We start from the raw sequence: 26,606 nt of genomic DNA on the forward strand, positions 1-26,606 counted from the left end.
GCCTTGCAGAAGTTAGGAAACACTTCTCCATTGTGAAAGTTTGGATCTCTTCTACTTAACGGCAATGCAAAGTCAACTGTTAATTTTAATTCTGAATTTGATAGATTTTTGTTAACTAAAGGATATGGGACAAAGTTAGGTTACAGATGAGCCATGATCTCATTGAATGGCAGAACAAGTCGGAACTAAACAGTCTAATCCTATATCTTTGATCTACAATTTAGTAAATTGTGCATGGATTTTGAGTTGGGCATGAGTAGTTATCAGAATAGGGGATAACTGTTTAAACACTGCCCCGGCTCACATCCAAACTCGTGGGATGAAAGTCTCCCACTCCCGAGGTATGAGGGTCACAGGCCTGATGCGGTTGGGGCAGTCTAGTTGATCCTTAGGGTCGTTATGAATCTATAGCATAAAACTACCCCTAACTCAGGAGTTACACTGAGTCAACAGCACAGAAGTGGACCATTTGGGCCAACTGGGCTGTACCAGTATTTATGCTCCACATGATTGATGGAGCTGCCAATGTGCCTAAGAAGGCCACAGAATGCTTTGTGCAGGAAATAGAACTGCTGGAGGGTCTCAGTTCTGCTGGGAAGTTAAGAAGGGTTATTGGCGACATAAGGAAAAGCTTTTTTACCCAAGGTATGGTTAGGATCTGGAATGTACTGCCTGACAGTGTGGTGGAGGCAGATACAATCGTGGTATTCAAAAGGATATTGGATAATTATCTGAAGAGAGAACACTTGTAGGGCTATGCGGAAAAACTGGGAGAGTGGGACGAGCTACATTGCATTTGCAGACAGAATGGTCCGAATGATGATCTGTGATGTAACCACTTCGTGTGGAGGGAGCTTTACTCTGTATCTACTAACCCATGTTATTCCTGCACAGGGAGTGTTTTGGCCACACTGTAGAATTACAGAAGGGATATTGCACAGAAGGAGTCCATTCTTGCTCTCTGAAGGATAATCCGGCTAGTCTCACTCCCTTGCCCTTGCCTTGCAATTTTTTTCCCTTCAAATACTTCTCTAATTCCCTTTTGAAAGCCACAATGCAATCTGCCTCCACCACTCTTTCAGGAATTGCATTCCAAAGAATAACCAGTTGCTGCATAAAAAGGTTTTTTCCTCATGTCATCTTTGGTTCTTTTGCCAATCTCTTTAAATTTGCGTCCTTTGTTGTAGACCTTTCAACCAATGGAAATAGCTTTTCTCTCTCTCTTTTTATAATGTCTAGACCGGTGATTCTCAAAACTTTTTTTGTTTGAAGGGCCCCCTTTCAAATGGATTAGTAACCCCCCAATCTGAATTATAGTGCCATATAATATTCATAATGTGAAAGTGTTGCTTGTAAAGCATGTTTAATAATGTTTTTAAGAAAACTGGTAATTACTTAGAGTAGTAATTTGAGAACAACTTCATTGATGTAGACAGTGATGAGACAGACCAGATAAACCAGAGACAAAAGGAAAGGTCACCAACATTCTCTTGCATTTCAAATTAACTGCTTTTTATGTGGTTAAAGATTGCCTATTAATGGCATACAAACCCAGTCAGCTCACAGATCACATTCAATACAACCAGCTAGCGATCAGAACAGTATCAGCAGCAGTTACACCATATTTAGCTGCTTAGCAGGCTCAAAGTAGGTTACTAATTTAATCCCCCATTTGAAAAAAACTTGCCATAAACAGACGAGTTTTCTTCCCTCCCATTCTGTCATGTTCTAGTGAGTACTTTACAATATTCTCGGGAATACATATCTGTGCAAATCCACCCCAGTTTCTCAGTGTTATTTAAATTTGCAGGGAATTTATATTATTGAACATGGTGAAAGATGCAAGTCAAACTGGCAGGTTTTTCACAATTCAAGAATCAAACCAGTAAGACATGAACATAAACAAAATGCTAGAATTACTCAGCATGCCAGGGACTATTATAATAGCACATCTGATTGTATGAGCCCAAATTAAATGCACCCTGGTTTCACAGCAGTATTTGACCCCCCCCCCCCCCCCCCCCCGCCCCGACTCCCCTCGCTGAAAGTAAGCGGGAGACTCACTGCTGAAACCCATGGCAGCCAAGGCACCCATCACCACAAAGACGGCCACGTATTTGGAAGCTTCAGGGGTGAATATCTTGTCGGATACTTGTGCAGGACCAACACTAACTTGTTCATTTATACAAAGAAGACAGCTTGCACTTTTTAACCTTTCTTCCGCTTTGTATTTTTCTCTCTCTCTGTCTCAAGCGTGTGTGAGAGAGAGAAAGAGAATTTCATGGACCACTAGAAAGTCTCAATGGACTTCTAGGGAACTATGGACCCCAGTTTGAGAACCACTAATTTAGATCCCTCATGATTTTGAATATTTCTATCAAATTTTCTCTCAACCTTATTTGCTCTGAGGAGAACAACCCCCAGTTCTCCACTCTATCAACATAACTGAAGTCCCTTATCCTGAAACCATTCCAGTAAATATTTTCAGCACCCTCTTTAAGGCCTTCACACCTTTCTAAATGCCCGGAATTGGACACAACAATCCAGCCAAGACTAATCAGTGTTTTATAAAGGTTCATCATAACTTCCTTGCTTTTGTACTTTATGCCTCTGTTTATAAAACTCAGAATTCCATATAATGTTCTAACCACTTTTTCAACCTACCTTGGCATCTTCAATGATTTGTGCAGATATATCCCCAGGTATATCTGTTCCTGCACCCTATTCAGAATTGTAGCTGTTTGTTTATATTGCCTCTCCTTTTGCTACCAAAATGAATAATTTTGCACTTGAGTGAAATTTCAGCTGCCACATGTCTGCTCATTCCACCAGCCTGTCTATGTCTTATTGAAGTCTATCACCATCGTCCTCGCTTTTCACTGCGTCTCGAAATTTTGTGTCATTGCAAATTTTGAAATTGTGCCTTCTGCACCCAAGTCCAAATATATCAATACTGTGTATATAACCTGTGCTTACCTGCCCTGGGAGTGCTTGATGGAACAATGTAGAGGGGGCTTTCTGTGCTGAAGTGATACCCCTAATTTCTGTGTCTCTTCATTGCAGCTTCAAGACACAGTTTGATGAAGGAGGTGACCTCTTCGTGCTCGGTTCTGCTCTTCGAACGTCTTGACACCCCAGGCACTGTTTTTCTCTCTAGCTTCCCAGAATACAGGGAAGTCTTTGCTTCACATTCAGTAAGTTATTCAGGAGAGTTAGAGGCCAAGCTGAACATGCTTTCTGGATTTTGTGGTGTTTGCAGGCATGTGCATGTGTTCATGACATGAGCTTTGTTGAACCTGTTGGTTCAGTGGGTAAATGTATTATTGCCTTAGGTGCTGCAGCATTTTCAGTCTCTGATCTGCACTCAGTGCTTTTTACAAACATACGAAATAGGAGCAGAAGAAGGCCATTCAGCCCCTTGAGCCTGCTCTGCCATTCAATAAGATCATGGCTGACCTGTTTGTGTTTGGAATTCCACATTCCCATCTACCTCTGATAACCTTTGATTCCCTTGCCTAACAAGAATCTATCTACCTCTGCCTTAAAAATATTTAATGACCCCACTTCCACTGCCTTTGGAGGCAGCGAGTTCCAAAGTCATACAACCCTCAGTGAAAAAACTTCTTATCTCTCCTAAAAGGGCAACTCATAATTTTAAAACAGTGCACCCTAGTTCTAGACTCACCCACAAGAGGAAACATACTTTCCATGTCCACCTTGTCAATACCGTTCAGGGCCTTATATACTTCAATCAAGTCACCCCTCACTCTTCTAAACTCCAATGGAAGCAAGCCCAGTTCGTCTAACCTTTCCTCATTAAGACAAACCCGCTCATTCCAGGTACCAATCTAGTAAACCTCCTCTGAACCGTCTTCAATGCATTTACAACCTCCCTTAAATAAGGAGACCAAAACTGCACGCAATATTCGAGATGTGGTCTCACCAGTGCCCTGTATAACTGAAGCATAACATCCTTCCTTTTATATTGAATTCCTCTCATCATAAAGGATAGCATTTCATTAGCCTTCTTAATTTCTTCTTGTACCTGCATACAAACTTTTTGTGCCTCATGCACTAGAACACCTAGATCCCTCCACACCTCGGAATTCTGCAGCCATTCTCCATTTACATAATACTCAGCTTTTTTATTCTTCCTGCCAAAGTGAACAACTTCACATTTTTGTACATTATACTTCATCTGCCAGATTTTCGCCCGCTCACTCAACCTATCTGTATCTGTCTGCAGCCTCCTTATGTCCTCTTCACAACATACTTTCCTACCTATCTTTGTGTCATCTGCAAATTCAGCTACCATGCCTTCACTCCCCCCATCTAAGTCATTGATATAAATTATAAATAGTTGAGGCCTTACCACAGACCCCTGCAAGACTCTACTCAGCACATCCTGCCAATCAGAAAAAGGCCCATTTATGCACACTCTCTGTTTTCTGCCAGCTAGCCAATCTTCTATCCACCTTTGTTGGGCCTGTTGAGCTATATAAGTTGGAGGGGGGGAGGGTAAACACTAGCCACGGTTTCTGATCACTAACTAGGGTTTGTAATTAAATTAAAACTCACAGGCACCATGAGTAGGATGCGCACTGGATCATAAGTTGATAGGAAATAGAGTGCTTGTGAAATGTGTAATATCTGACTATGGGAGATGTTGAGCAGGGTCCTGCAGCAACTAGATACCAAAACTATTTGAAAACTTGTCCAATATGCTAGTGAAATAAAAATTCTCCATAATCTATTGATTAGTCTGACCAGAATGAGATTAATAGTGACAGGATACAGCAGAAAATTTACAGAGAGATTTACATTGGATATGCAGTTAGATGAAAATGGTAGATGGAAGTCTAGCACTGGTTAAACAAAGAAATAACTTGCATTCGTATAGAGTCTTAAGAAGAGTACAGCTCAGAAGGAGGTCATTCAGGATGTCCTAAAGTGCTTTCCAGCTAATGAAGCACTTTTAAACTTTACTTACTCTGTAAGACAGGATGTGCAAACTGTTGTACATTAGCCATAAAAATGTACATCAGAAGCATAGCAAGCATGGAATTCAGTTAATCACAGTGAGTCTCAAATAGACCTGGATTAACAGACTCATTACTTTCAGTGCTGCAAATGATGGTAAAGCAATTTTTTTAAAAAGCCCACCCTCAACCAGAACACTTAATACAAGTGCATAGAGGTGTGCTTGGATTTGATGCTGGTAAAAGATCATTTAGGTACTGTGGGTAATTCTGGGTATTGCACCTCAAAATCTGCCAAAACGGCAGTTGGCCACCTGTTCATTTAGTCAATCAATGACCAGTATTTTACCAGCAATGAGCAGGGAAGCTGGTAAAATGCTAGGGAGCCTTCAGGGTGAGCAGGCTCTATGAAACAAAGAGGAGACCTCGGACAGGGAAGGCTGCCCCTGCAGCCCCAACAATTTCTCCAAAGGGGTTTCCCCTCTTACAATTACGCTTAACCTTCTGTAAGCTGAGGGCTCCAGTCTGCCTCAGCAGTGGCTGTCTCTCCCAGTGGCACTGCTGAGGCTTCAGAACTGCCAGCCCTCTGATTAGGCCAGCAGCATAGAAAGCCTGCCCATTACCCCATTAGATGACAGACCTGGTGGTGGCCAATTAAGAGGGCCACCTCCAGAATAATTGCTGCTGCAGTCCCTCTGCCCACTCATATAGCATGTGGTCCCAATGTTGGAACATTCAGCCCAGTGTTTAAGTTGCAGTCTGCCTTGTAGTAGTTTGCTGCCAAAAGCGAGATCACTGTCCCTGTTATAGCCCCATCTCTGTGCACAGTTTGACATTTCCAATACAAATTGTACGGTGAAGTTAATTTTTGGTTTTCATTCTCACCTTTCAGAAAAAGATGAGTTCTGGAAAACTTCCATTCCTTGAATGCTCAGCTTTGACCTCTATTGGGGTGGTTCCTCTCCCTGATGATCAGGGGATAACTATGTCGGAGAGCTGGACGGCCACTGTGCAGGAACTCTTAAAGACATGTCTGGGTGAGCTGTTCAAGAAATGTGATGCAGAGGAAAGAAAGATTTTGGTACAAAAGGCACGTGAAACTCTGGTTGTTCTTGCCCATGTCCTGGCCCATTGGAATAACTATCCGTTTTACCCAATGATTTACTATGGCATATAATTATTTAACTACAGAAGAACATTCGTGATTATTTTTCACAGTTGAACTGGACAAACTTTACAAATTGTAAGCCCATGCCACTACATTGTACTGGCCTGGCGTAGAAATTGTATAACTCCCAGTGAACCAGAACGAGGGGGGCATGGATTGACTGCCTATGGCGGGGGGCGGGGTGATATGTGCCGATCATCTGCTGCTACAGATGTGCTGGGGCAGGGAATGTTCAATATGGTGTTAGTGCAATAATTTTCTGATCTTGTTGCGAAATCATGCGTTTCTGTAGACCTTTTGGTTTGCTTGCAGAAGATGACGATGGATGTCCCATCATCCTGGTATGTGGAAGGAAGAATATTGGGAAGTCAACCTTCAATAGATATCTCCTGAATTCGCTTTTAAACCAGTAAGTTTTCAAAGTCTTGTGATCCTTGGCATTAATTCTGCAAAGATTGGCGAACACTTTGTGTCCAGAATTTAGAATTTGAACTTTTTGGGTGCATCACATCACCAAAGGTAATAGAAATCTAGATGTATTGATACCCAAAGGTTGGTGATCTGCCTCATATTAAATTGGTGCTGATGGTTAAAGTCCTGAGTGTTCTGGAACAGGATGAGGCTAAGTGAGCAACGGCAATGCTGGTGTGGAACTGAACTCCACAGAGCAGCAGTTCCCAGGTTCAGTCCCTGACCTGTGCAAAGTTAGCTGGGTCAGCAGGACATGAGCTACAATTGACATCGGGGTTCCTGAGCCAAGGAGGTGACAAAATGAGCTGGGATTCCTGTCCCTGATTACCATTCATTGATTCTCGTCAGAAAGTGTATTTAAATGACTTGCTGGAGATTTTAAATGAGATGACAGAAGGTTGATGAGGGTAATGCTATTGATGTGGTGCACGTGGACTTCCAGAAGGCATTTAAATAAAGTGCTGCACAACAGACTTGTGTGTAAAGCTATACCTCATGGAATGAAAGAGACTGTAGCAACATGGATACAAAATTGGCTGGGTGACAGAAAACAGAGTAGTGGTTAATCGATGTTTTTCAGACTAGAGGAATGTTTGTAGGGGAGTTTCCCAGTGGTCATTGTTGGGACTCTTGCTTTTCCTGATATATGTTAATGACCTAGACCTTGGTGTACAGAGCACAATTTCAAAATTTGCGAACGATCCCAAACTTGGATGCATTATGAACCACGAGGAAGATAGTGTAGAACTTGAAAAAGACATGGAGGTTAATGGAATGGGCGGATAAGTGGCAGATGAAAGTGGCAGAGGAATGTGAAGTGGTTCATTTTGGTAGTAAGAATGTGGAGAGACAATGTAAAATAATGGGGTGAAGGAGCAAAGGGTGTATATGTGCATAAATCAGGACAGGTTGAGAGCGCGGTTAGTAAAGCATACAGCTTCCTGTAGCAGCCGCCTCCTGAGCTATAGCAATTCTGTGATTCTATGGTGTGGAGGCTAAAACTGCATATAGTCTTTAACTGTATAGTCTCAATGTTTTGTATAAATTTATCATTAACTATTTATTCTGGTAATCTATGCCCACCATTTAGAACCCAAAAAGCTGTTGCCCTTTTTATGATTTTATCTACCTGCAGATTTGAGTCCTATCTAAAGTGTTATCACGGGCTAATAACAAGTGAATACTCTCTTTTCCCACAGTGTTCCATGCGTGGAGTTTCTGGAGCTTGATTTGGGTCAGACAGAGTTCAGTCCCCCTGGCTGCATGGCCCTACACTTGGTGACTGAGCCAGTTCTCAGTAAGTAGACAATGGAGCAGTGTTGAGACAGACAAGCAAGCTGTGGATTATATGCTGGTGTGCTCAGTCACAAATAGAACATGACAAGGTTACACATTAAGGGAGAAGATAACTCTACAAAGAAGTACCATCACTGCAACTGTTGGGAGCATAGCTTTTTTTGAGGTGTCAGGGGATAGAGCAGACTGACTCACTTCTCCAAATTTCTCTCCTTCCTCTTTCTGGGAGAAGCTGTTCAAGATCATGATATACCATATACGACCACGGTGTGAGTGTTTGGGGATAGATGGGTTAAAAGGAACAAACCTCCTGCCCCTCCATTCTGATGCGACCCTGTTTTCTCCAATGAAATGCTGCTCTCTGCTAGCCCAAAGGCCTTTTGTACTTTTAAAGCTATATTTAGTTTTTTTTTGGTGTGCTGTTTTGTCGAATGCTTTTTCAAATTCTACAAAACAAACATACGCTTCCCATCCAATCGCTAAACTGCATTCACTCATTAATCTTATAATGCCAATTGCTTCTCTCATCCTTCTTCCTCCTTGGAATCCAAACTGGTCATCTCTGATGTAGTTATGTGTCTTCCCGACCACTCTCTGTTACAAAGCTGAACACGGCATTCACTGCATGGACAATCAGAGTACGTGTACAATAGTCAAAACATCGGCATGCCTTTGTAAGTTTTGAAAACCCATTCAATCAGGTTGACTGGATTAAACTCTTGATGGTACTGAAAAATATTGGAATAGACTGGATAGATAGATGACTCATAAGAAACCTGTACATGGGACAAACAGCAACAGAGCGGGTAGCCAACAGGAAGCCGGAACCATGTGTTTTGGAAGAGGAGTTCGTCCAGGGTGTTGTTTATCACCAGTCCTCTTCAGTGTCTGTGCAGAAGCAATGATTAACGAAGCATTTGAAGACACAAACCTGGCGTTAAGATTGGGGGGTGAATGGTAACATCAGTTAGATTTGCAGATAGCAGAGCACTTGTAGCAAGCGAAGAAGAAGAAGGATTACAAGAATTAGTAGATAGACTAGTAATAGCAGGCATGAACTTTGGAATGAAAGTGAATATTGACAGAACCAAAGTGATGCACATCTCAAAATCATCAAGAAATATGAATATATTCATAGAAGGGAAAGAACTAGAGTAGGTTCAGGAATTTAAGTATTGTGGAAGCATAATACCTGCAGATGGAAGGTGCAACAAAGAAATAAGAACCAGGATAGCATTGGGAAAGGCTGTATTTAGTAAGAAGAGACAGTGCTAACCGGAAAGCTGAATAAATTCAAGAAGCAACTTGTAAAGAACTAGATTTGGAGCACTGTTTTGTATGGATGTGAGACATGGAACTTATGGAAAGAGGAGACCAACTTGCTAAATAGCTTTGAAATGCAGGTTTGGAGGAGAATGGAAAGGATAAGCTGGACAGAAAACGTAACAAACTATGAAGTGCCGAGGAGAATGAATGAACAAAGAAATTTGCTGAACATAATTAGGCAAAGGCAGAGACTGGGCAGAGCACATCTTAAGAGGAAACGGACTAGTAAGAGAAATTATAGAGGGAAGATTTCAAGGGAAAATAAAGGAAGAGAGTATCAATGCTGGATGGCTTGAAAATTGAAGGAGGTTATTGGAAATGATAAGACTGCACAGGAGAGAGAGACATAGAGAAGACTATGAGCCAAGGACCTACCTTTGTGCAGAGCATACATGATGTTTTTGTCAAGCCCTGTGTTCACTTATGTCAAGTGATACTGAGGGGAGCGGGCTTGCTGGAGTTCATAAAAGGCGAAGGGACTCTGTGGTGCATTCCTGCTTTGTATCATTAGTATCTGTGGGACTCTGGACCACTCATGGCAATTTTCCATTCCAGTATCTTGTAGCAAATAACTCTGGATACTGAGGAGCAGAAGAGGAATGAAGAGTGCCCAGATATTGTTTTAATTAGCTGCAAAAGCAAGCCAAAGAGTGCAACCCCTGATCCTCCACCACCACCCACTTCAGGTTTTTGTCTTGGTGTAACATGATAACCCTTAACACCAACATTACCTATTCTTCAACATTGGAGCACCTTCTGACAGATGTATGCGTTTTGTGCTTGTTCTCTCATTTGCACTCTAATTTGTTCTATCCCTTTAACAGGCCCTCCTTACATGCACCAGTGTGAGCCCCATAAGATGGTGTATTATGGTGATGTGTCCTGTGAGCGGGACCTGGATCGATATGTGGAAACTGCAAAGTATCTATATGCGGGATACAAGAAGGAATCACCATTGGTCATAAACACTATGGGCTGGATCAAAGGTCAGATTAAAGCTCTCAAGTTAAATCTAACAAGTATTGGTAATAGGTTTTCATTTTTGCCTTTTCCTATTTGTTTTTCCCTGTTGATTGTCTCCCATCCTCCCCGAGGGTGCTGACTTGTGCTGGGGTTCAGGTTTATTTTAATCGCTTCACTATTGGTGACCATGCCTTCAGCTGTGTGTGGAGCTTTACCTTAGTAGCTTCTCTCTGCTTATTCAGCTGGGACCACCCTACTCATGGGTGTGTTAACTTACAGGGTCACCTGAGGCCAATTGGAGGAAGCCCAGCCACAAGTGACAGGTCCATTGATGAGCCAGAGTCCCTGTGAGTATTAGCAGTGCCCTGGAATCATGCAGATGTGACAGGATATCAGATCACTGAGTCTCTGTACAGGGCAATCTGAAGGGTAATCTTGGACCCATCTTGATTGCATATGGAAAATAAGGGTGTTTTGTTGGGGGGAAGGGGGGTGGTCGCGGCTGGGTGCGGTTGCTATATGCATAATGCAATGATGGAAGCAGTGGTTGAAATTTTTTTTTCAGTTATGGGAAGTGGGTGTCACTGGCTAGGTTTATTTATTGCCCATCCCTAATTGCCCTTGAAAAGGTGGTGGTGAGCTGCTGCCTTGAACTGCTGCAGTCCATGTCTTGTAGGTACACCCACAGTGCTGTTAGGTGGAGAGTTCCAGGATTTTGGCTCATCACAGTGAAGGAATGACGAGATATTGCCTGCTGTGGATGTAAGAGGCAGGGGCCACACTCGGTATGCAGGCATAGGTGGTGTGATAATGGTCAGAGACTAACAGGTGAGGAAAGGGTGGTTGGAGTTTTGTATTCTGCAGTGAAGACTTCTGCTCCAGACGCCCAGAAGTGAGTTCAGGTTTACTTGGTTATCCTGTTTGGAGGCTTAATCTTCTGTTATTCCTTTGCATCTTGCAGTTGCCACCTTTTTAACTGCAAAGTGCCCCTGTATGTAGGAGGCACTGCAAGTTTCTTTCTGGAAGTTGTAGAGGCTCTGTTACTGGACTAACAAATCAAAAATCATGAGTTGGAATGTTACTATGGCAAGTTGCAAAACTGAATTCATTATATGTGGTACATTCCCCACCACTTACAATGTCCCTGTTTATCCTGGTTAGCTGCCTCTATTGGACAAATGGTACTGACCACTGCATTTACCATAGGCATGAATTATAAACTATATTAAGCAGGTCAGCTATGGCAGGAAGTTCAAGCAGCTCCTTGCACTTAGTGATCGATTCCTGTCATTAAGTTCTTAACCCCCTGTGACCTCTAGAACTTCTGTCACTGCTGCAAATCTTTCTTTCTGAGCTGGACACCTTTTGCATCAATGATAAAAATTAAACATGAAGTACTCTGATACATGGAAAAATTTTGAATGCAGGAATATCTTTTAAAAATGTCACTGTCTTGTGCTTTTGTTCACTTTGTTGGGTGCTGTTTAATTTTGATATAACTTTTGACAATAAATGGATTTAAAGGACATATTAGCCCTTCATTGAGCCCCCTTGGTAAATTTAGGTGGTAATTGTGATGTGGAGTTGAATTATATTAATGGATAAGGAGTTCCAGTTTTACTTCAATTGTTATACTGGCCATCGCATATCATGAACAAATTGGATCTGCATGTGACTGCAGTCCCACACCATGTGGTTGACTCTTTATGATCTCTGAAGTAGCCTAGAAAACTTATATTTAAAAAAATGTTGTTTTTGTTGAAACTCCAGGCACCGAGCAGAAATAGCCCCACCCTGGTGGCCTTGTCTCATTGAGGGGTGAGGTACGCCTGATGCTTGTGACCTCAGCCCCTCTCAAATATGTCTGACTTTCTTTGCATCCTCCCCCTCCCTTTCTTCCCAATAGGATTTGGTTTGTCGATTTTGGTTGACCTGATTCGGCTCTTGGCCCCAACACATGTGGTGCAGCTTGGTAGTGCCGAGAGGAGCCAGGACCCTGTGGCTCTCACACCCGAGTTCATGCAAACAGCAGCTGGCTGGCAAACCAAGGGAAAACACCACATTCAGCAAAAGCCTGTGGATTTCAGGATTCCCTTCAGCTCATTGTCAGAGGAGGAGGAGCAGGAGGAACATCTGAACCTGCACGGAGGATTCCAGGGGCACAGGCTGATGCGTGTTCAATCTGAGTTTCCTGGAGTGGGAGACGGAAGCTGTTTGTAAGTATAGAACTGAGTTAATTACCTTATTGTGTTAATATACCCATGTTAACACAACCTCCCAAAAGAGGAATACAGCTAATTGCTCTGCAATAAAACAGAGTATTTAGCTTGAACATCCACACTGTCCACCACCGTAACTACAGTGTGTACTATCTACAGGATGTACTGCAGTAACTTGCCAAGGCTTCTTTGGCAAGAGCTCCCAAACCTGTGACCTCTACCACCTAGAAGGGCAAGGACAGCAGTTGCATAGGAACATCATCTCCAAGTTCCTCCCCTCCAAGTGTCTCACACCATCCTATCTAGGTCCCTGACCCTTTCATGTCTCTGATCAATGGAGAAGGCTGAGGGTTTTGTGTGTGCCTGCACATGTGCTTCTGTGTGAATGTGGAAGCTCGGTGCTGGGAACGGGGGAGGGACTCTGTGCAGTATATGAGGATATTGGGGTTGTGGGGGCAGGGGTTAGGGGCTCCATGCCAGCTGGAAGCTTACAGCGAATTACATAGAATATCTAGCACAGAAACAAGTAATTTAACCCAACCAGTCCATGCTAACATTTATGCTGCAATTCAAGCTTCCTCCTGTCCTTCCTCATTTAATTGTATCAGCATAGCCCTCTATTCACTTCTCCTTTATATGCTTATCTAGTTTCCCCTTAAATGCATCTACAGTATTCACCTCAATGACTCCCTGTGGTAGCGAGTTCCACATTCTCATCACACACAAGTTTCTTCTGATTTTCCTATTTGATTATTTGGTGACTATCTTGCATTGATGACCTCCGGTTTTACTCTTCCTCACAAATGGAAATGCTTGTGTTTACTTGATCAAAACATTTGATCATTTTAAAAAGCTTTATGAGATCACCTCTCAACCTTTTTCAAGAGGAAGGACAGTTCATCCTTTCCTGATGGGCATAGCTTCACAATGCTAGTATTGGTATTGGTGCTAATTACAGGCAGAGCTCGATGTAATGCATGTTTACAAATGCAAACAACATCTGAAGCTTGATGTTCTAACATCCTCTTGCTGTCGATTTGTGTTTTTCAGGAAGTCCCGCAGTAATGTGCTGAGAGATTTGGCTCTTTTGGGTTGTTTCAGCCAACTGCAGCCATCGGACACTGGGTGCCCTTTGTCCTTGCACAGCATGCTACCCTATCAGGTAACCGCCACTCCTTTACAAATTTATCTCAGCTGCATGTTTGAAGATGTAGTGCATGATTCTCAGCATGGGTGTTCCCCTGAATATCCTTTGTGTGGCGCAGTTTACTAAAGGGTGCACTTTCTTTGAGAATTTAGGTTAACTCTCCTACCTTGTAGGAAAACCTTTAGTCTGACTGTTCACTTCTTGGAGACCCAGCATTCAGAGCCTCAGATAAGCCAGTCCGTCCATCAGCAAGCAACCCAGGGTGGTGGATGTGACATCATGGCATGGAAATTGGATTGTTCGGAACATGGGGTGGGATACAAGTGCAACACACAGTGCGCATGCCTAATGAGGCTGGTGATGGAACAGTGGCAGATTGGTCTGCCATTTTCATTAGGAAAATATGGGCTAACTATCAGTACCATTCTTAGACATTGGCTGAGGACCTTGGGTGAATTCTGAGTGACGGGTTTGGGAGGAGGTATGAGCAGTGGCTTGCAGCAGCCCATGTTTTTAATGTGGTTTCAGGAGGAGCACTCCTACCTGCCTTTCTATTAAGGTAAATAAAAGTAAAAAAACTTATGTGGCCTCTTCCTTTAAGACCCTCTAATTTGGCTGCTGTTCATCTGAGAAAACTGAACGCAGAAGGCATGAGCTATGCAGCCTTTCTCTATTTACTCATAATGGTTTTAATAGTGTCTGTATGTTCGTATGTTTAAAAAATCTGTTAAATCTCCTCCCCCACCCCCCATCCTGTACATGCCCTCTATTATCTCCTTGTAATTAGTTTACCACCCATCAGCATAGCAAGAGATAAAAGACTGAGATGTGGTTGTAGTAATGTGTTTTCTGACGGGCAAGGGTGGTGCATGGGTACTGAAGAGTGGGGCATTACTATCAATGAGTTGACATTGTCTAATCTTTCCCTGATTGGGCCCTAGACCTGATGCTTTTTGTGCCATGCAGCTTGTTAGGATTGAGGGAACTACCTACCTGATTATTAGAGGGGGAGGGAATTGGGTTATAGCATTCTAGACAGGAGCATCGTTGCTGGATAATAACATTAGTAAATAAAATTAAACTATGGTAGAGTTGATACGTTTTAACTTGATGAATCAGGTTGTTTTCCCTTTTATCAGAAGATAGTGTTGGGTGTCATGCCATGTAGGTCATTTTGGGAATAATTTTGGGCCCTGTGCAGTATTGGATGTTGGACTTCTGTTGTGGATGATGATAGGTGCCTTGAGGGTGTTGAACACCAATAGACCATTTTCTGAAAATAACTGGCTTTTGTTTTTTAGGTGCCATTTAGTGCAGTAGCTCTGCATGTGTTACACTGTGATGTGACTCCTACCCACATTTTGTATGTAGCCAATGCCAGTTTGGTTGGACTATGCAGAATACCAAATGGTGTCAGCTCCCAGGCAGATGGGCCTGTGTTGCTCCCACGGGCTCCAATATGTGACTGTTTTGGTGTTGGTAAGTACTGAGAGACTTGTACCAGATCACATTCTGGCGGTCAGAAATGCACTGTTCACTGCCCAATCTCCTTACATCACCAATGCATGGGGTGGAAGGTGAACAGTTTTACAGAGCTGAGGTGCAGGATAAGCTTCAATTGTGCACATAATGATGCTAGTGAATGCTTTGGGATTCATGGAACAGGAATTTGACACACTGGTCACTCGTGTTCGGACACCACCAACGTGTCACTTGCTTGCACTGGGCATGGTGGTGTCCGGATCACCGAATTACTTTTGAAGTCTAGTCAGTGATTTTACATAGTCAAATGCAGAAGCAGATTGTACACAGCAAGGTCCCATAGACAGTAGATATGATGTTGATTGGGGGAGTAATGTTGGTCAGCACTCTGAGAGAATTACGTACATGTGAGCGGACTGAAGTGCCCTCGGTTTAACACCTTTTGTGAAGACAGCACCTCTCAATGCAGTGCACTCTCAGGGCTGCACTACAGTGCAGTTCTAGATTATGTGCTCATGTCTATGGAATTGGGCCTTCAGTCGATATCAGCTGAACCCAGCTGCTGTACAAGCTTGTTACAATATATGCTGTTATAATGACATTGCCTTCCAAATCCTGCTCAGACCAATGGGGTGAATGTTCTCTCTTCCTCTGTCTGCAGGGATCCTACATGAAATGAATTTGCAGTTTCAACCCATTTCCTAGTGGATGCTATCCAACAGCACAAAGAATACCCTGATTTGGCTCTTAAGCTCTCTCCAAAGCCTGACTGAAGAATATATGAATTAGGAGCAGGAGTAGGCCACTCGGCCCCTCAAGCCTGCTCCACCATTTGACAAGATCATGGCTGATCTGATTGTAACCTCCCGCCTACCTCCAATAACCTTTCACCCCCTTACTTACCAAGAATCTGTCTACCCTTTGCCTTAAAAATATTCAAAGACTCTACTTCCACTGTCTTTTGAGGAAGAGTTCCAAAGGCACTCAGCCCTCTGGGAGAAAAAACTTCTCCTCTATCTTAAATGAGCAACCCTTTACTTTTAAACAGTGACCACTAGTTCTAGATTCTCTCACAAGAGGAAACATCCTCTCCACATCCACCCTGTCAAGACCCCTCGGGACCATAAAGGTTTCAATCGGGTCACCTCTTACTCTTCTAAACTCTAGTGGATACAAGCCTAGCCTGCCCAATCTTTCCTCATAAGACAACCCACCCATTCTTGGTATTAGTCTATCAGTTCTCTGAACCGCTAATGCTTTTACATCCTTCCTTAAATAAGGAGACCAAAACAATACACAGTACTTTGGATGTGGTCTCACCAATGCCCTGTGTAACTGAAGCATAACCTTCCTACTTTTGTATTCAATTCCCCTCGCAATAAACAATGACATTCTATTAGCTTTCTTAATTACTTGCTGTACCTGCATACTAGCCGTTTGTGATTAATGCACTAGGACACCCAGATCCTTTTGAATCTCAGAAGGTTGGATTTTTGTCTCCAGAACTGTCCAGTTGTGTGAGGGTGTCGAATTCACCCTTGATGTGTTTATGCTAGACTCCAGTGATCTCTATGCAGTAAAGTTGACGATATTGAGTCAGTTTGTGTTTACTCTAGGGTATCTGGATGTTCTGTATTTGAGATTAACTATAGACCTTTTCACCATAGGAATTATTCGTGGGATTAACCTGGAAAAGAAATTGTACTACATACTGACCCCGGTTCCTGTGGGAAGACTGAAACAGGTTAACTGCTTGCTGATGGGGGCAGTTACCACACCCCATTCACTCTTCAGGAACCAGGTAAGATAGGCTTGTGGGAAAAAAGCTGCCAACGGTCTCTGGGCTGAGGAGTGGGATTGTTAGCAGTGAGGGCGCTGCACTAGTTATGCTGCTGTTCAGGAAACCTGAGAAGCCAATACTGGGATATTATTGAGACTTTTGATATGAAAAAACAGCATTGATGTGTTGTTAGATTTTTTTAAATAATGAATCATGCATTGGATAACATGCTGGATGGGGTACATTCCAGGGGTTCTATGTTGAATGGTGAATGTTGGGGGGCTGTAATGGGTTGGGTACATTTTGATGAGGGGTATTGGTGCATTAACTGGGTAATGGTACATCTGCAGCGTTAACGGGGATGCTGTGTATTTGACTGGGATAATTCACTGGGGTAGTCGCATTTTTTGGATGCACGTTTTTGTTTTTAATTCTTTCATGAGATGTAGGTGTCGCTGGCTAGAATTGCCCATCCCTAATTGCCCTTGAGAAGGTGGTGGTAAGCTGCCTTTTTGAACCTCTGCAGTCCATGTGTAGGTACACCCAGGGATATTACGGAGGGAGTTCCAGAATTTTGTGGATGGACTTCTCCACCTAAACACTGACATTTTGATCCAGTGACGGTGAAGGAATGGTGATATACTTTCAAGTCAGGATGGTGTGTGACTTGCAGGGGAGCTTTCAGCTATGGCATTTCCATGCATCTGCTGCCCTTGTCCTTCTAGGTGGTAGAGATACAGGTTTAGAAGGTGCTGTTGAAGGAGCCTTGTGAGTTGCTGCAGTGCATCTTGTAGATGGTAGACACTGCTGCTACTGTGTCGGTGGTGGAGTAGATGTTGAAGATGGTGGATGGGGTGCCAATCAATGGGCTGCTTTGTCCTAGACGGTGTTGAGTGTTGATGGAGCTGCACTCATCCAGGCAAGTGGAGAGCATTCCATCAGACTCCTGACTTGTGCCTTGTAGGTGGACAGGCTTTAGGGAGTCAGGATGTGGGATTATTGTTAGATCGAACTGACTGCTTGTAACCTTTCACACTGGGGTTGCTGTGAGGCTTTTGCTTGCTAGATCTGCACATGCTTCAAATATATCTAACTCATTGCTTTCTCCTGCTATTTATGTTGCGGAAGTGTATGGTCTTTCGCAGTCACACAGTGATCCTGACACACACACATCAAGGGCATGAGGAGCAGGAGGAAGGGGAGGGAAAGAAGAGAGGAGCACAAGTGGGGGAGGGGTGTTAAAAAAGTAGAGGTTTGCTGCCCACTGTGGTTTCAGTGTCGCAGCATCGCAGGAAAATGAAGCATGCTGCAGTAGTGGCATTTGTTTGCCTTTGATTACCAGACTGCCATCCCAGCTACTGTAAGTGCAGGGAACAGCAGCGCAATCAATCCAGGTCTGTCATAGATATAAACAACTTCCTGCTACTTTTACTTGTTTAAACTTGTCGTCTTCTCTTAAAATCTAAAATAATATTGCAGATTAAACTTTCCATTCCTTTTAACTATATTGTACACCTTGACAAAACTCTTCCTGGGATATGGGTTCCATCGTTTCCAGACATGCCTGATACGTCACCGAAAAAGCAATTCTAGATGTGTGAGCCTCGGTGGGACGTGCCGCAGAGCATTTTGACTCTTTGAAAGGGGTGGAGGGTGTGGTCAGTGTTTCTGGTGAGGGCAGTTTATTGTTTCTGCTTTGGGTTACCCCAGTTCTTTGGCCCAATAAAAGACCAGGTGATTGATGAGAAGCCAAGGTAAAGTGTGAAGTATGGGTTCTGGTGACAGTGAACCATCATTCTATCTCCAATACTGTGGAGCACAGACCTAGAACAGCCTGAAACTTGGAAGTGAGGGCCTGGCAAATTCCCCACTGTTGCTGACTATTTTTGATTCTCTTTCAGCCTGGAGTGATAGGAGAGGTGCCGTACTTAACGTCTGACTATACCTTCGATCTTTCTGGAGCTGGAAAAATTAAAGTTGGTAAACAGCTGAGGAGGCGGGAGCAGCTTAACACTGTGTCATAATGGGGAGAACGACTGCTCATGCTTAAAATAACGGGGAGGATATATGGGCAACATTTGGTAATGTGGGCTAATTGGCACTGTGCCTTATTGCAGCATTTAGGATTTAAAAATGAGGTTTTTGAGGGGTAAAGTGTTAAGGGTGTACAGACACTTATTTGTTTTGGCCCCGTTTCCCCTACTCTTTCTCAAACCTCTGTCACTCAATCCATGCTTGAATGGGGAAATCTTTGTTTTAAAGTTAGGCACTGAGCGTTTGTTGTAAATAAAGGATTACGCGGTATCCCACCCAGCTGCTGCTCTGGTTTTATTTTTGCTAATGTGTAGAGCTTGGGAAAAAAGTGTGATTTGTTAATGAATGCCCTCTCAGGTGGGTATAAAGAAGAAGAGCAGGGGAGTTCTCCCCAGTGTCCTGGCTGATGCTTATGCCTGAAATAACAGCTAAAAACAGATTATCTGATCATTACTATATTGCTGTTTGTGGGAGCTTGTTGTGTGCAAATTGACTGCTGCTTTTTTTCTCCATGCAACATTGATTACATTTCAAAAGTACTTCATTGGCTGTAAAGTGCTTTGGGACATTGAGGTTTTGCAAAGTGCTCCATAAGTGTAAGTCAGTTGTTTCTTCTTCAGTTCTCTTTTTCTATTTAATAATCAGAAATGCTGTTTTCCACATCTGCATTTCCACTTAGCCTGATGTGGCTAACATATTGGACAATACTGGCTTAGACCAACTCCAGCTGGGGCCATGGATAATCTTTGCTGCAATCACAGAGACAAACTCAAGGGGGTACTGTTGCACCATACCTCAGCAGATGCTGTCTGAGTTAAGGCCACGTGTTGAAATGTTCCTGACAAAGGAGACTATGCACAAAGAAACTAGAGAGTACATATATCAGGATAAAAGATATGCAGACTGGACCTCATTTCATAAGTGTCATTAAATGTGATTTATTTAGTCGAAAATTTTGTGCTGATCTGAATCAGGTTTGGGTGCTAAATCTGCCTCAGTACCCAAGAGTAAGCGTAAACAGTCACAGTTCCCACACCCATCACTGTTTCTTAACTTAAGCGAAAAATGCCCATCCGTGAATACCATGTGAGGACAGGATTGAGTGTTACTAATAATTCTCTTTAACACCCTGCCAGTTCATTATGTGTTTAGGATCCTACAAAACGAATAGCCCCTTGGTTATATACTGGCAAGTGGGTGATGCAAATGGTGCCCAAACCCCAATGAGAGTCCACAACTTGGGGATGAAGGCAGCCAAAAGGAAAGTAACATTTTTAGTGTGTGTATGTCTGACTGGGGTCAATTTAAACCCGTTGAAATCAATGTTCAATACACAGACACCCTCTAAGTGGAATTGATAAACTTCATGCCCTGGAAATGTCGATGTTCTGGCTCCCATTATTTTTAAAGGGACCATCTCATGAGCAAATGGTCTGTATCAAGACTCGGTCTCAATATCTGGCAAATTGTGTCGTAAGACGTAGTAAGAACCCCAGTTGCAATTTACATGTACAAGGCATGCAATACCCTGATCTGCAAAAATAGTGTGGGTCACTGCTGTCCAAAGATTCCGCCGAACATTCTTTCCACCACCACTCCCGCCCCGCCCCCCACTCCCAGGAGTTCCCTGCAGGCATGCAATGCTTCTGAATCGCCTGATATTGCCCCATTCAGACCCCTGCGAACGGCTATTCCTCTCTCCCGCGCTCTCATTCCCACTCACGAATTCTCTCCGAAATGCGCACGCCCGCCTTCTCTCTCGCTCCCTCATGCGCATGCCTGCTTTCTCTCTCCGTGTGCGCGCCTGTCTTCTCTCTTCGTCGTGTGCGCGCGCCCGCCTTCTCTCTCTCTCGTGCGCGCGCACCCGCCTTCTGTTTCCCTCGCGCGCCCGCCTGCTCTCTTCCTCGCGCGCCTGCCTTCTCTCTCCCTCGCGCGCCCGCCTTCTCTCTCCCTCGTGTACGTGTGCCCGCCTTCTGTCTCCCTCGCGCGCCCGCCTGCCTTCTCTCTCCCTCGTGCGCCCGCCTTCTCTCCCTCGTGTGCGTGTGCCCGCCTTCTGTCTCCCTCACGTGCACCCACCTGCTCTCTCCCTCGCGCGCCTGCCTTCTCTCTCCCTCGTGCGTGCGCGCGCGCCTTCTCTCTCCCTCATGCGCGCGCACCCGCCTGCTCTCTCCCTCGCGCGCGTGTGCCCACCTTCTGTCTCCCTCGTGTGCATGTGCCCGCCTGCTCTCTCCCTCGCGAGCCTGCCTGCTCTCTCCCTCGCGAGCCTGCCTGCTCTCTCCCTCGCGAGCCCGCCTGCTCTCTCCCTCGCGTGCCCGCCTGCTCTCTCTCTCACCCACCTTCTCAATCCCTCGCACGCCTTCTCCCTCCCTTGCACGTGCCCGCCTTCTCTCATACGAAATAGGAGCAGAAATAGGTCATTCAGCCCCTCGAGCCCACTCCGCCATTCAATAAGATCATGGCTGACCTATTTGCATTGCGATTTCTACATTCCCATCTACCCCCCCCATAACCTTTAATTCCTTTGCCTAACAAGAATCTAACTACCTCCTTTAAAATATATTCAGTGACCCAGCTTCTACTGCCTCCTGAGGCAGAGTTTCAAAGTTGCACAACCCTTTGAGAGAAAAGATTTCTCCTCATCTCTGCCCTATAAGGGCGAACCCTAATTTTTAAACAGTGTCCCCTAGTTCTGGCCTTGCCCACAAGAGGGAACATCCTCTCCATGTCCACCTTGTCAAAACTATTCAGGATCTTCAGTCAAGTCACCCGTCACTTCTAAACTCCAGTGGTAACAAGCGCAGCCTGTCCACCCTATCCTCATAAGACAACCCAATCATTCCAGGTATCAATCTAGTAAACCTTCTCTAAAATGCCTCCAATGCATTTACATCCTTCCTTAAATAAGGAGACCAAAACTGCATGCAGTATTCCCCAATACTGTGCCCTGTGGGACCTTACACATCACATCCTGCATGTCAGACCCATTTATGCATACCCTGTTTTCTGCCAGCCAGCTAACCCTCTATCCAGTCTAATATGTTGCCCCCTACATCATGAGCTTTTATTTTCCACAATAACCCTTGATGTAACTGACACCTTATCAAATGCCTTTTGGAAATCCAAGTACAGTACGTCTACAGGCTCCCCTTTATCCACAGCACGTTACTCCTTCAAAGAACTCTAATAATTTGGTTAAACATCATTTACCTTTCACAAAACCATGCTGACTGCTCCTGATTACCTGGTGTTTTTCTCTATGCCCAGCTATAATCTCTTTAATAATTGACACTAATGCTTGCCCTTTCTCTCTCCCCCCTTTCCCCCTCGCCCTCCCCTTTCCCCCTCGCCCTCCCCTTTCCCCCTCGCCCTCCCCTTGCCCCCTCGCTCTCCCCTTGCCCCCTCGTTCTCCCCTTTCCCCCTCGCTCTCCCCTTTCCCCCTCGCTCTCCCCTTTCCCCCTCGCCCTCCCCTTTCCCCCTCGCCCTCCCCTTTCCCCCTCGCCCTCCCCTTTCCCCCTCGCCCTCCCCTTTCCCCCTCGCCCTCCCCTTTCCCCCTCGCCCTCCCCTTTCCCCCTCGCTCTCCCCTTTCCCTCTCGCACCAATAGCTCAGAAGCAGGCCCTTCACCCAATAGGTGCCGGCCATCAAGTACCTAACCATTCTAATCCCATTTTCCGGCACTTGGCCCATAGCCTGCATGCTATGGCGTTCCAAGTGCTCATCTGAATACTTCTTAAATGTTGTGAGGGTTCCTGCCTCTACCACCCCGTCAGGCAGTGTGTTCCAGATTCCAACCACCCTCTGGGTGAAAACATTTTTCCTCAACTCCCCTCTAAACCTCCTACCCCTTACCTTAAATATATGCCCCCTGGTTATTGACACCTCAACTAAGGGGAAAAGTGGCTTCCTATCTTCCCTATAATTTTGCATACCTCTATCAGGCGCCGCCCCCCCCCCCCCCCCACCACCTCAGCCTTCTCTGCTCTAAGGAAAACAACCCTAGCCTATCCAGTCTCTCTGCATAGCTGAAACGCTCCAGCCCAGGCAACATCCTGGTGAATCTTCTCTGCATCCTCTCCAGTGCAATCACATCCTTCCTGTAGTGTGGCGACCAGAACTGCACACTACTTCAGCTGTGGCCTGACTTGTGTTTTATACAGCTCCAACATAACCTCCCTGCTCTTAGGCCAGAATTTTCCCATTGGCATGCGGGGGCGGGCCCTGCGTGCTGGTGCGTAAAATGAGGCGCGGTGATGTCGGTCGAGCGTTGGCCCATGTCGATATTTAGGTTGGTGGGTGTGCGATGTTCTCGGATGTGCACCCGCCATTAATTAATCATGTAGTTAAGGCCCTTGAGGCAGCAATTGATGGGCGCAACAGGCAGGCAGGTAGGAGACGTTTGTATAAACCTCATCCACGGGCGGGATAAGAGGGTTTGGTGTGGTCGCGAATGGTATCTGTTAAATATTTAATTGTGAAAGTTACTGATACTTGCCTGTGTGAGCAGGAATACTTCAAAACTCATACCAGCTGCTTGGACAGGAGTAACAGCCTTCAGGTCAGGACTCCACAGTAAAGATCATTTTTGGGGCCTGCAGGTTTCAGGAAGCCTTCCCTTAGCCTGGGAATGGGAGTTGTGCTGTCCACTGGAGGCACCTCGTCTGAGGAGGGAGGGGGCCAGGAGTACACATTCAGCTTCCAGAGAAGCCACTCTTGGGAGGAGAGGCACAGGCACAAGGGGGCAGGGCCAACAGGAAGTCCAAGGGGGAAGGAGCCGCAGAAGAAGCCACTATCCTACTGCCAGGGTATACAGGCGGTGAATCAGCTACCTCAATATGTCTTGAGGTGCAGTGCCGAAGGAGGCTCCATTTCTCAAGGGAAACAGTCACCACCACCTGTTGGGTGATAGGTGCTGAGATCTGCGCCAACTGTGTGGGTGGACACCCCATGCCAGTGACACTAAAGGTCACAGCTGCCCTCAACTACTATGCTTCCAGCTCTTTCCAGGGGTCGGTGGGTGATCTTTGCAAAGCCTCCCAGCCAGCTGTTCACAGGTGACAGATGCTCTGTTCAGGCGTGCACCAACTTTCATTCACTACCGCTGGGACGAGGCCAGCCAGATAGAGCGAGCCAGAGGCTTCACAGCAATTGCTGCCTTCCCCTGCGTCCAGGGTGCAATCGAATGCACACATGTGGCCATCAAGATGCCAGCGGGTGAGCCCAGTGCCTTTGTCAACAGGAAGGGATTCCACTCCTTGAACGTGCAGATAGTGTGATCACAAGATGCAGATTCTGCAAGTCTGTGCAAGGTACCCAGGCAGCTCCCTCGATGCTTACGTACTCGGTCACTCCCAGGCGCTGAGGCCCTTCAGTGCTTCAGTCCAGCTGGATGGATGGCTGCTGGGTGACAAGGGCTATCCCCTGAAAAGGTGGCTCATGACGCCTCTCTGCCATCCAAGAACAGAGGCTGAGCAGTGGTACAATAGGAGCCATACCTCCACAAGGGCTGTGGTGGAGGGAACCATCACTCATCTCGAGATGCGCTTCCCATGCCTGGACCGTTCAGGGGGCGCACTCCAATACCCCCCAGATCGTGTGTCACTGATAGTGGTTGCATGCTGCGCTCTCCACAATCTGGCGCTGAAAAGGGGCAACGCAGTGGACAAAGAAGATGTAGACGCAGTTGCTTTGGACGCACATGATGAGTCCAGCAGTGAGTCCGAGGATGAGCACACATAGGTGAATGCTGAGGGGGTAGACGCTGACCTGGGCATACTCCAGGGAGGCAGGGACACCTGGGAGGCTTTAATCCAAAGAACCTTCAGCTAACACACCACAGATGGACCTTCAACACACGCCAGGGCTACAGGCTCCATACTCGATACCTGAATGCTAAATCTGCCTGGATAGGAACATTAACTAAGGCCCTTGTCAATAAAGTTCAATGTCAAACAACTCACTCATAACATCATGGGCTCCCATCCACCTGCAGAAGTACGGAATCACCCTGAGCCATGGTTACATATCAAAATTTAATGAGATTACAAAAGTAACTTCAGAAATAAAAAAAAAAGGTGTTGCACATCACACCAAGTCTTAAATGAACTAATATGGGGCAACATAAAAGCACCAGTGAGAAACCCGTGGTGTGCCCAATGTGCCTTAAATTTACACTTAGGGTGCTACATCTAGGTGCTTCCCCCCTCTCCTGGCACTGGCATCTGAGACAGCCTGCTCACTGTGCTGTCCTGTTGGCCTTGGCGGCCGTCCTCTGGCCCGTGGAGCCTTTGATGGCCCCGCCTGGGAGGGAACGGCCAGTTCCACAGCTGGCTTCTCCCCAGTCGCCGCAGCCTCATCGGATGCCATGGTCACTGGCAGAGGGGTGGGAGGAGCTGCTGCGCTCATTCAGAGCACCCTGAGAGGAACCTGCAGAGACGACAGGCAGCTGCTGCGCTGATGTGTGGTCACTTCGAACCCTTTGCTCACTGTAGATGGATGGGCACTGAGCTGGGATACGGTGCCCAAACCATCTCCCACATGGGCATTGACCAGCTGAGGTCAATGCCGCTGTGAGAGCTTGCAGGTCTGAGCGCAACCCCAGGAGGCCCTGATTGTTCTCCTAGTGGAGCCTCTACATGGAGGAAGCATGGCGCTCGGCCATGAGGCTCATTGCATCGGTGATGCTCCATGTGGACTACTCCAGCACGGTTACCATGCCACGCATTGCCTCATGTATCTCCGCCAGATCCTCCCGCATACCCTGCTGCACTTCCAGCGTTTGTTGCCTCACGGACGACCCCAGAGGCACGTTATCAGCCACCGACTGAGCATATGCCTGGTCCCCAGCAGTCCTCTGACTGCCGGCGCCCTGGGCACTCTCTGTCTTGCCCACACCTCAAATGAGTGTGAAGTTCACTCACCGCCGTGCCCCAGGACACTAGCCGAAGATCCACTTCCCACTGAGATGCTAGTATCTGCGCTGGTGCCTGTCTGGCAGAGTTGGTGTGACGCTGGTGAGTCGGTTTGTTCTGTGCCCTCAGGTGTCAGGTGGCCCCTCTGCCTCCTCCTCCCGGCCCTGCTCCGGTGATGCTGAAAGGAAGAACAGGGACATTTGATTAGTTAAAGTGCACACAATGTCACTTTGCATGCCAGTCCGCTGGATCGTTATGCGTTCATCCTCCCATTATCAATGGTCAACACATGTTGCAAACTTCAATCACTGAGCAGTCAGCAGTGCCATGGCTGCTGGAACACACATGGTGACCTCAGTGCTCGGCATACTTACCTCCCTGTGGCACCCCAGCCTCATCGCCACCGGTGGACCTGGGCGCATGACTTCTCCAGATCCATGGCCTGCTGTTCAAAAGGAGTCAAGGTGGCCAACTGGGCCTGGCCTCCGCCAGTCCGCATCCGCTCGGCGAAATTGTATGCAGTCTTCTCCTGAAAAGGAGAGAAGAGCATTGATTAGCCCAGCCTCTACCTGGATTCCCATCGCATCCCTGCCAACCCAACCAAAGTGGGACATTGCAGGGCTTTAGTTCTTCGTTACCCCGCAGCTGCGACACACTCACACAAAGAAGCCAGGGCTGACCCCTACCCTTGCCAAAATGCTGCCTCCATCACATGTGGCACCACAAGGTGTAAGCTTGCAAAGCAAGGAGGTACAAGCACATGGAACGCAAAAGCCAGCAGATGGATTGGTGCCCCGCCACCTGGAAGCTCCCCTCCCAGCATGTTAGCACCCTG

At 45.8% G+C, this 26,606-nt stretch overlaps 1 protein-coding gene across 4 annotated transcripts in view; it reads left to right on the forward strand.

The window, feature by feature from the left end:
* LOC144690454 (polynucleotide 5'-hydroxyl-kinase NOL9-like) overlaps window positions 1-19,140 on the forward strand; it is a 31,159-nt gene extending 12,019 nt beyond the window's left edge. For 3 of the 4 annotated variants that reach the window (XM_078557977.1, XM_078557978.1, XM_078557979.1), the window contains 10 exons: window positions 3,064-3,194; window positions 5,872-6,016; window positions 6,460-6,556; window positions 7,818-7,915; window positions 10,065-10,226; window positions 12,110-12,419; window positions 13,473-13,584; window positions 14,871-15,048; window positions 16,719-16,852; window positions 18,733-19,140. In XM_078557977.1, coding sequence (XP_078414103.1) covers window positions 3,064-3,194; window positions 5,872-6,016; window positions 6,460-6,556; window positions 7,818-7,915; window positions 10,065-10,226; window positions 12,110-12,419; window positions 13,473-13,584; window positions 14,871-15,048; window positions 16,719-16,852; window positions 18,733-18,855 — 1,490 coding nt within the window. In that variant the 3' untranslated portion in view covers window positions 18,856-19,140. The remainder of the gene's footprint in view (window positions 1-3,063; window positions 3,195-5,871; window positions 6,017-6,459; window positions 6,557-7,817; window positions 7,916-10,064; window positions 10,227-12,109; window positions 12,420-13,472; window positions 13,585-14,870; window positions 15,049-16,718; window positions 16,853-18,732) is intronic. The other variant, XM_078557980.1, reaches the window with a different exon arrangement.
* The last annotated feature ends 7,466 nt before the right edge of the window (window positions 19,141-26,606 follow it).

Source organism: Cetorhinus maximus, chromosome 15 (assembly GCF_964194155.1).
Source record: "Cetorhinus maximus chromosome 15, sCetMax3.hap1.1, whole genome shotgun sequence".
NCBI lineage: Eukaryota > Metazoa > Chordata > Chondrichthyes > Lamniformes > Cetorhinidae > Cetorhinus > Cetorhinus maximus.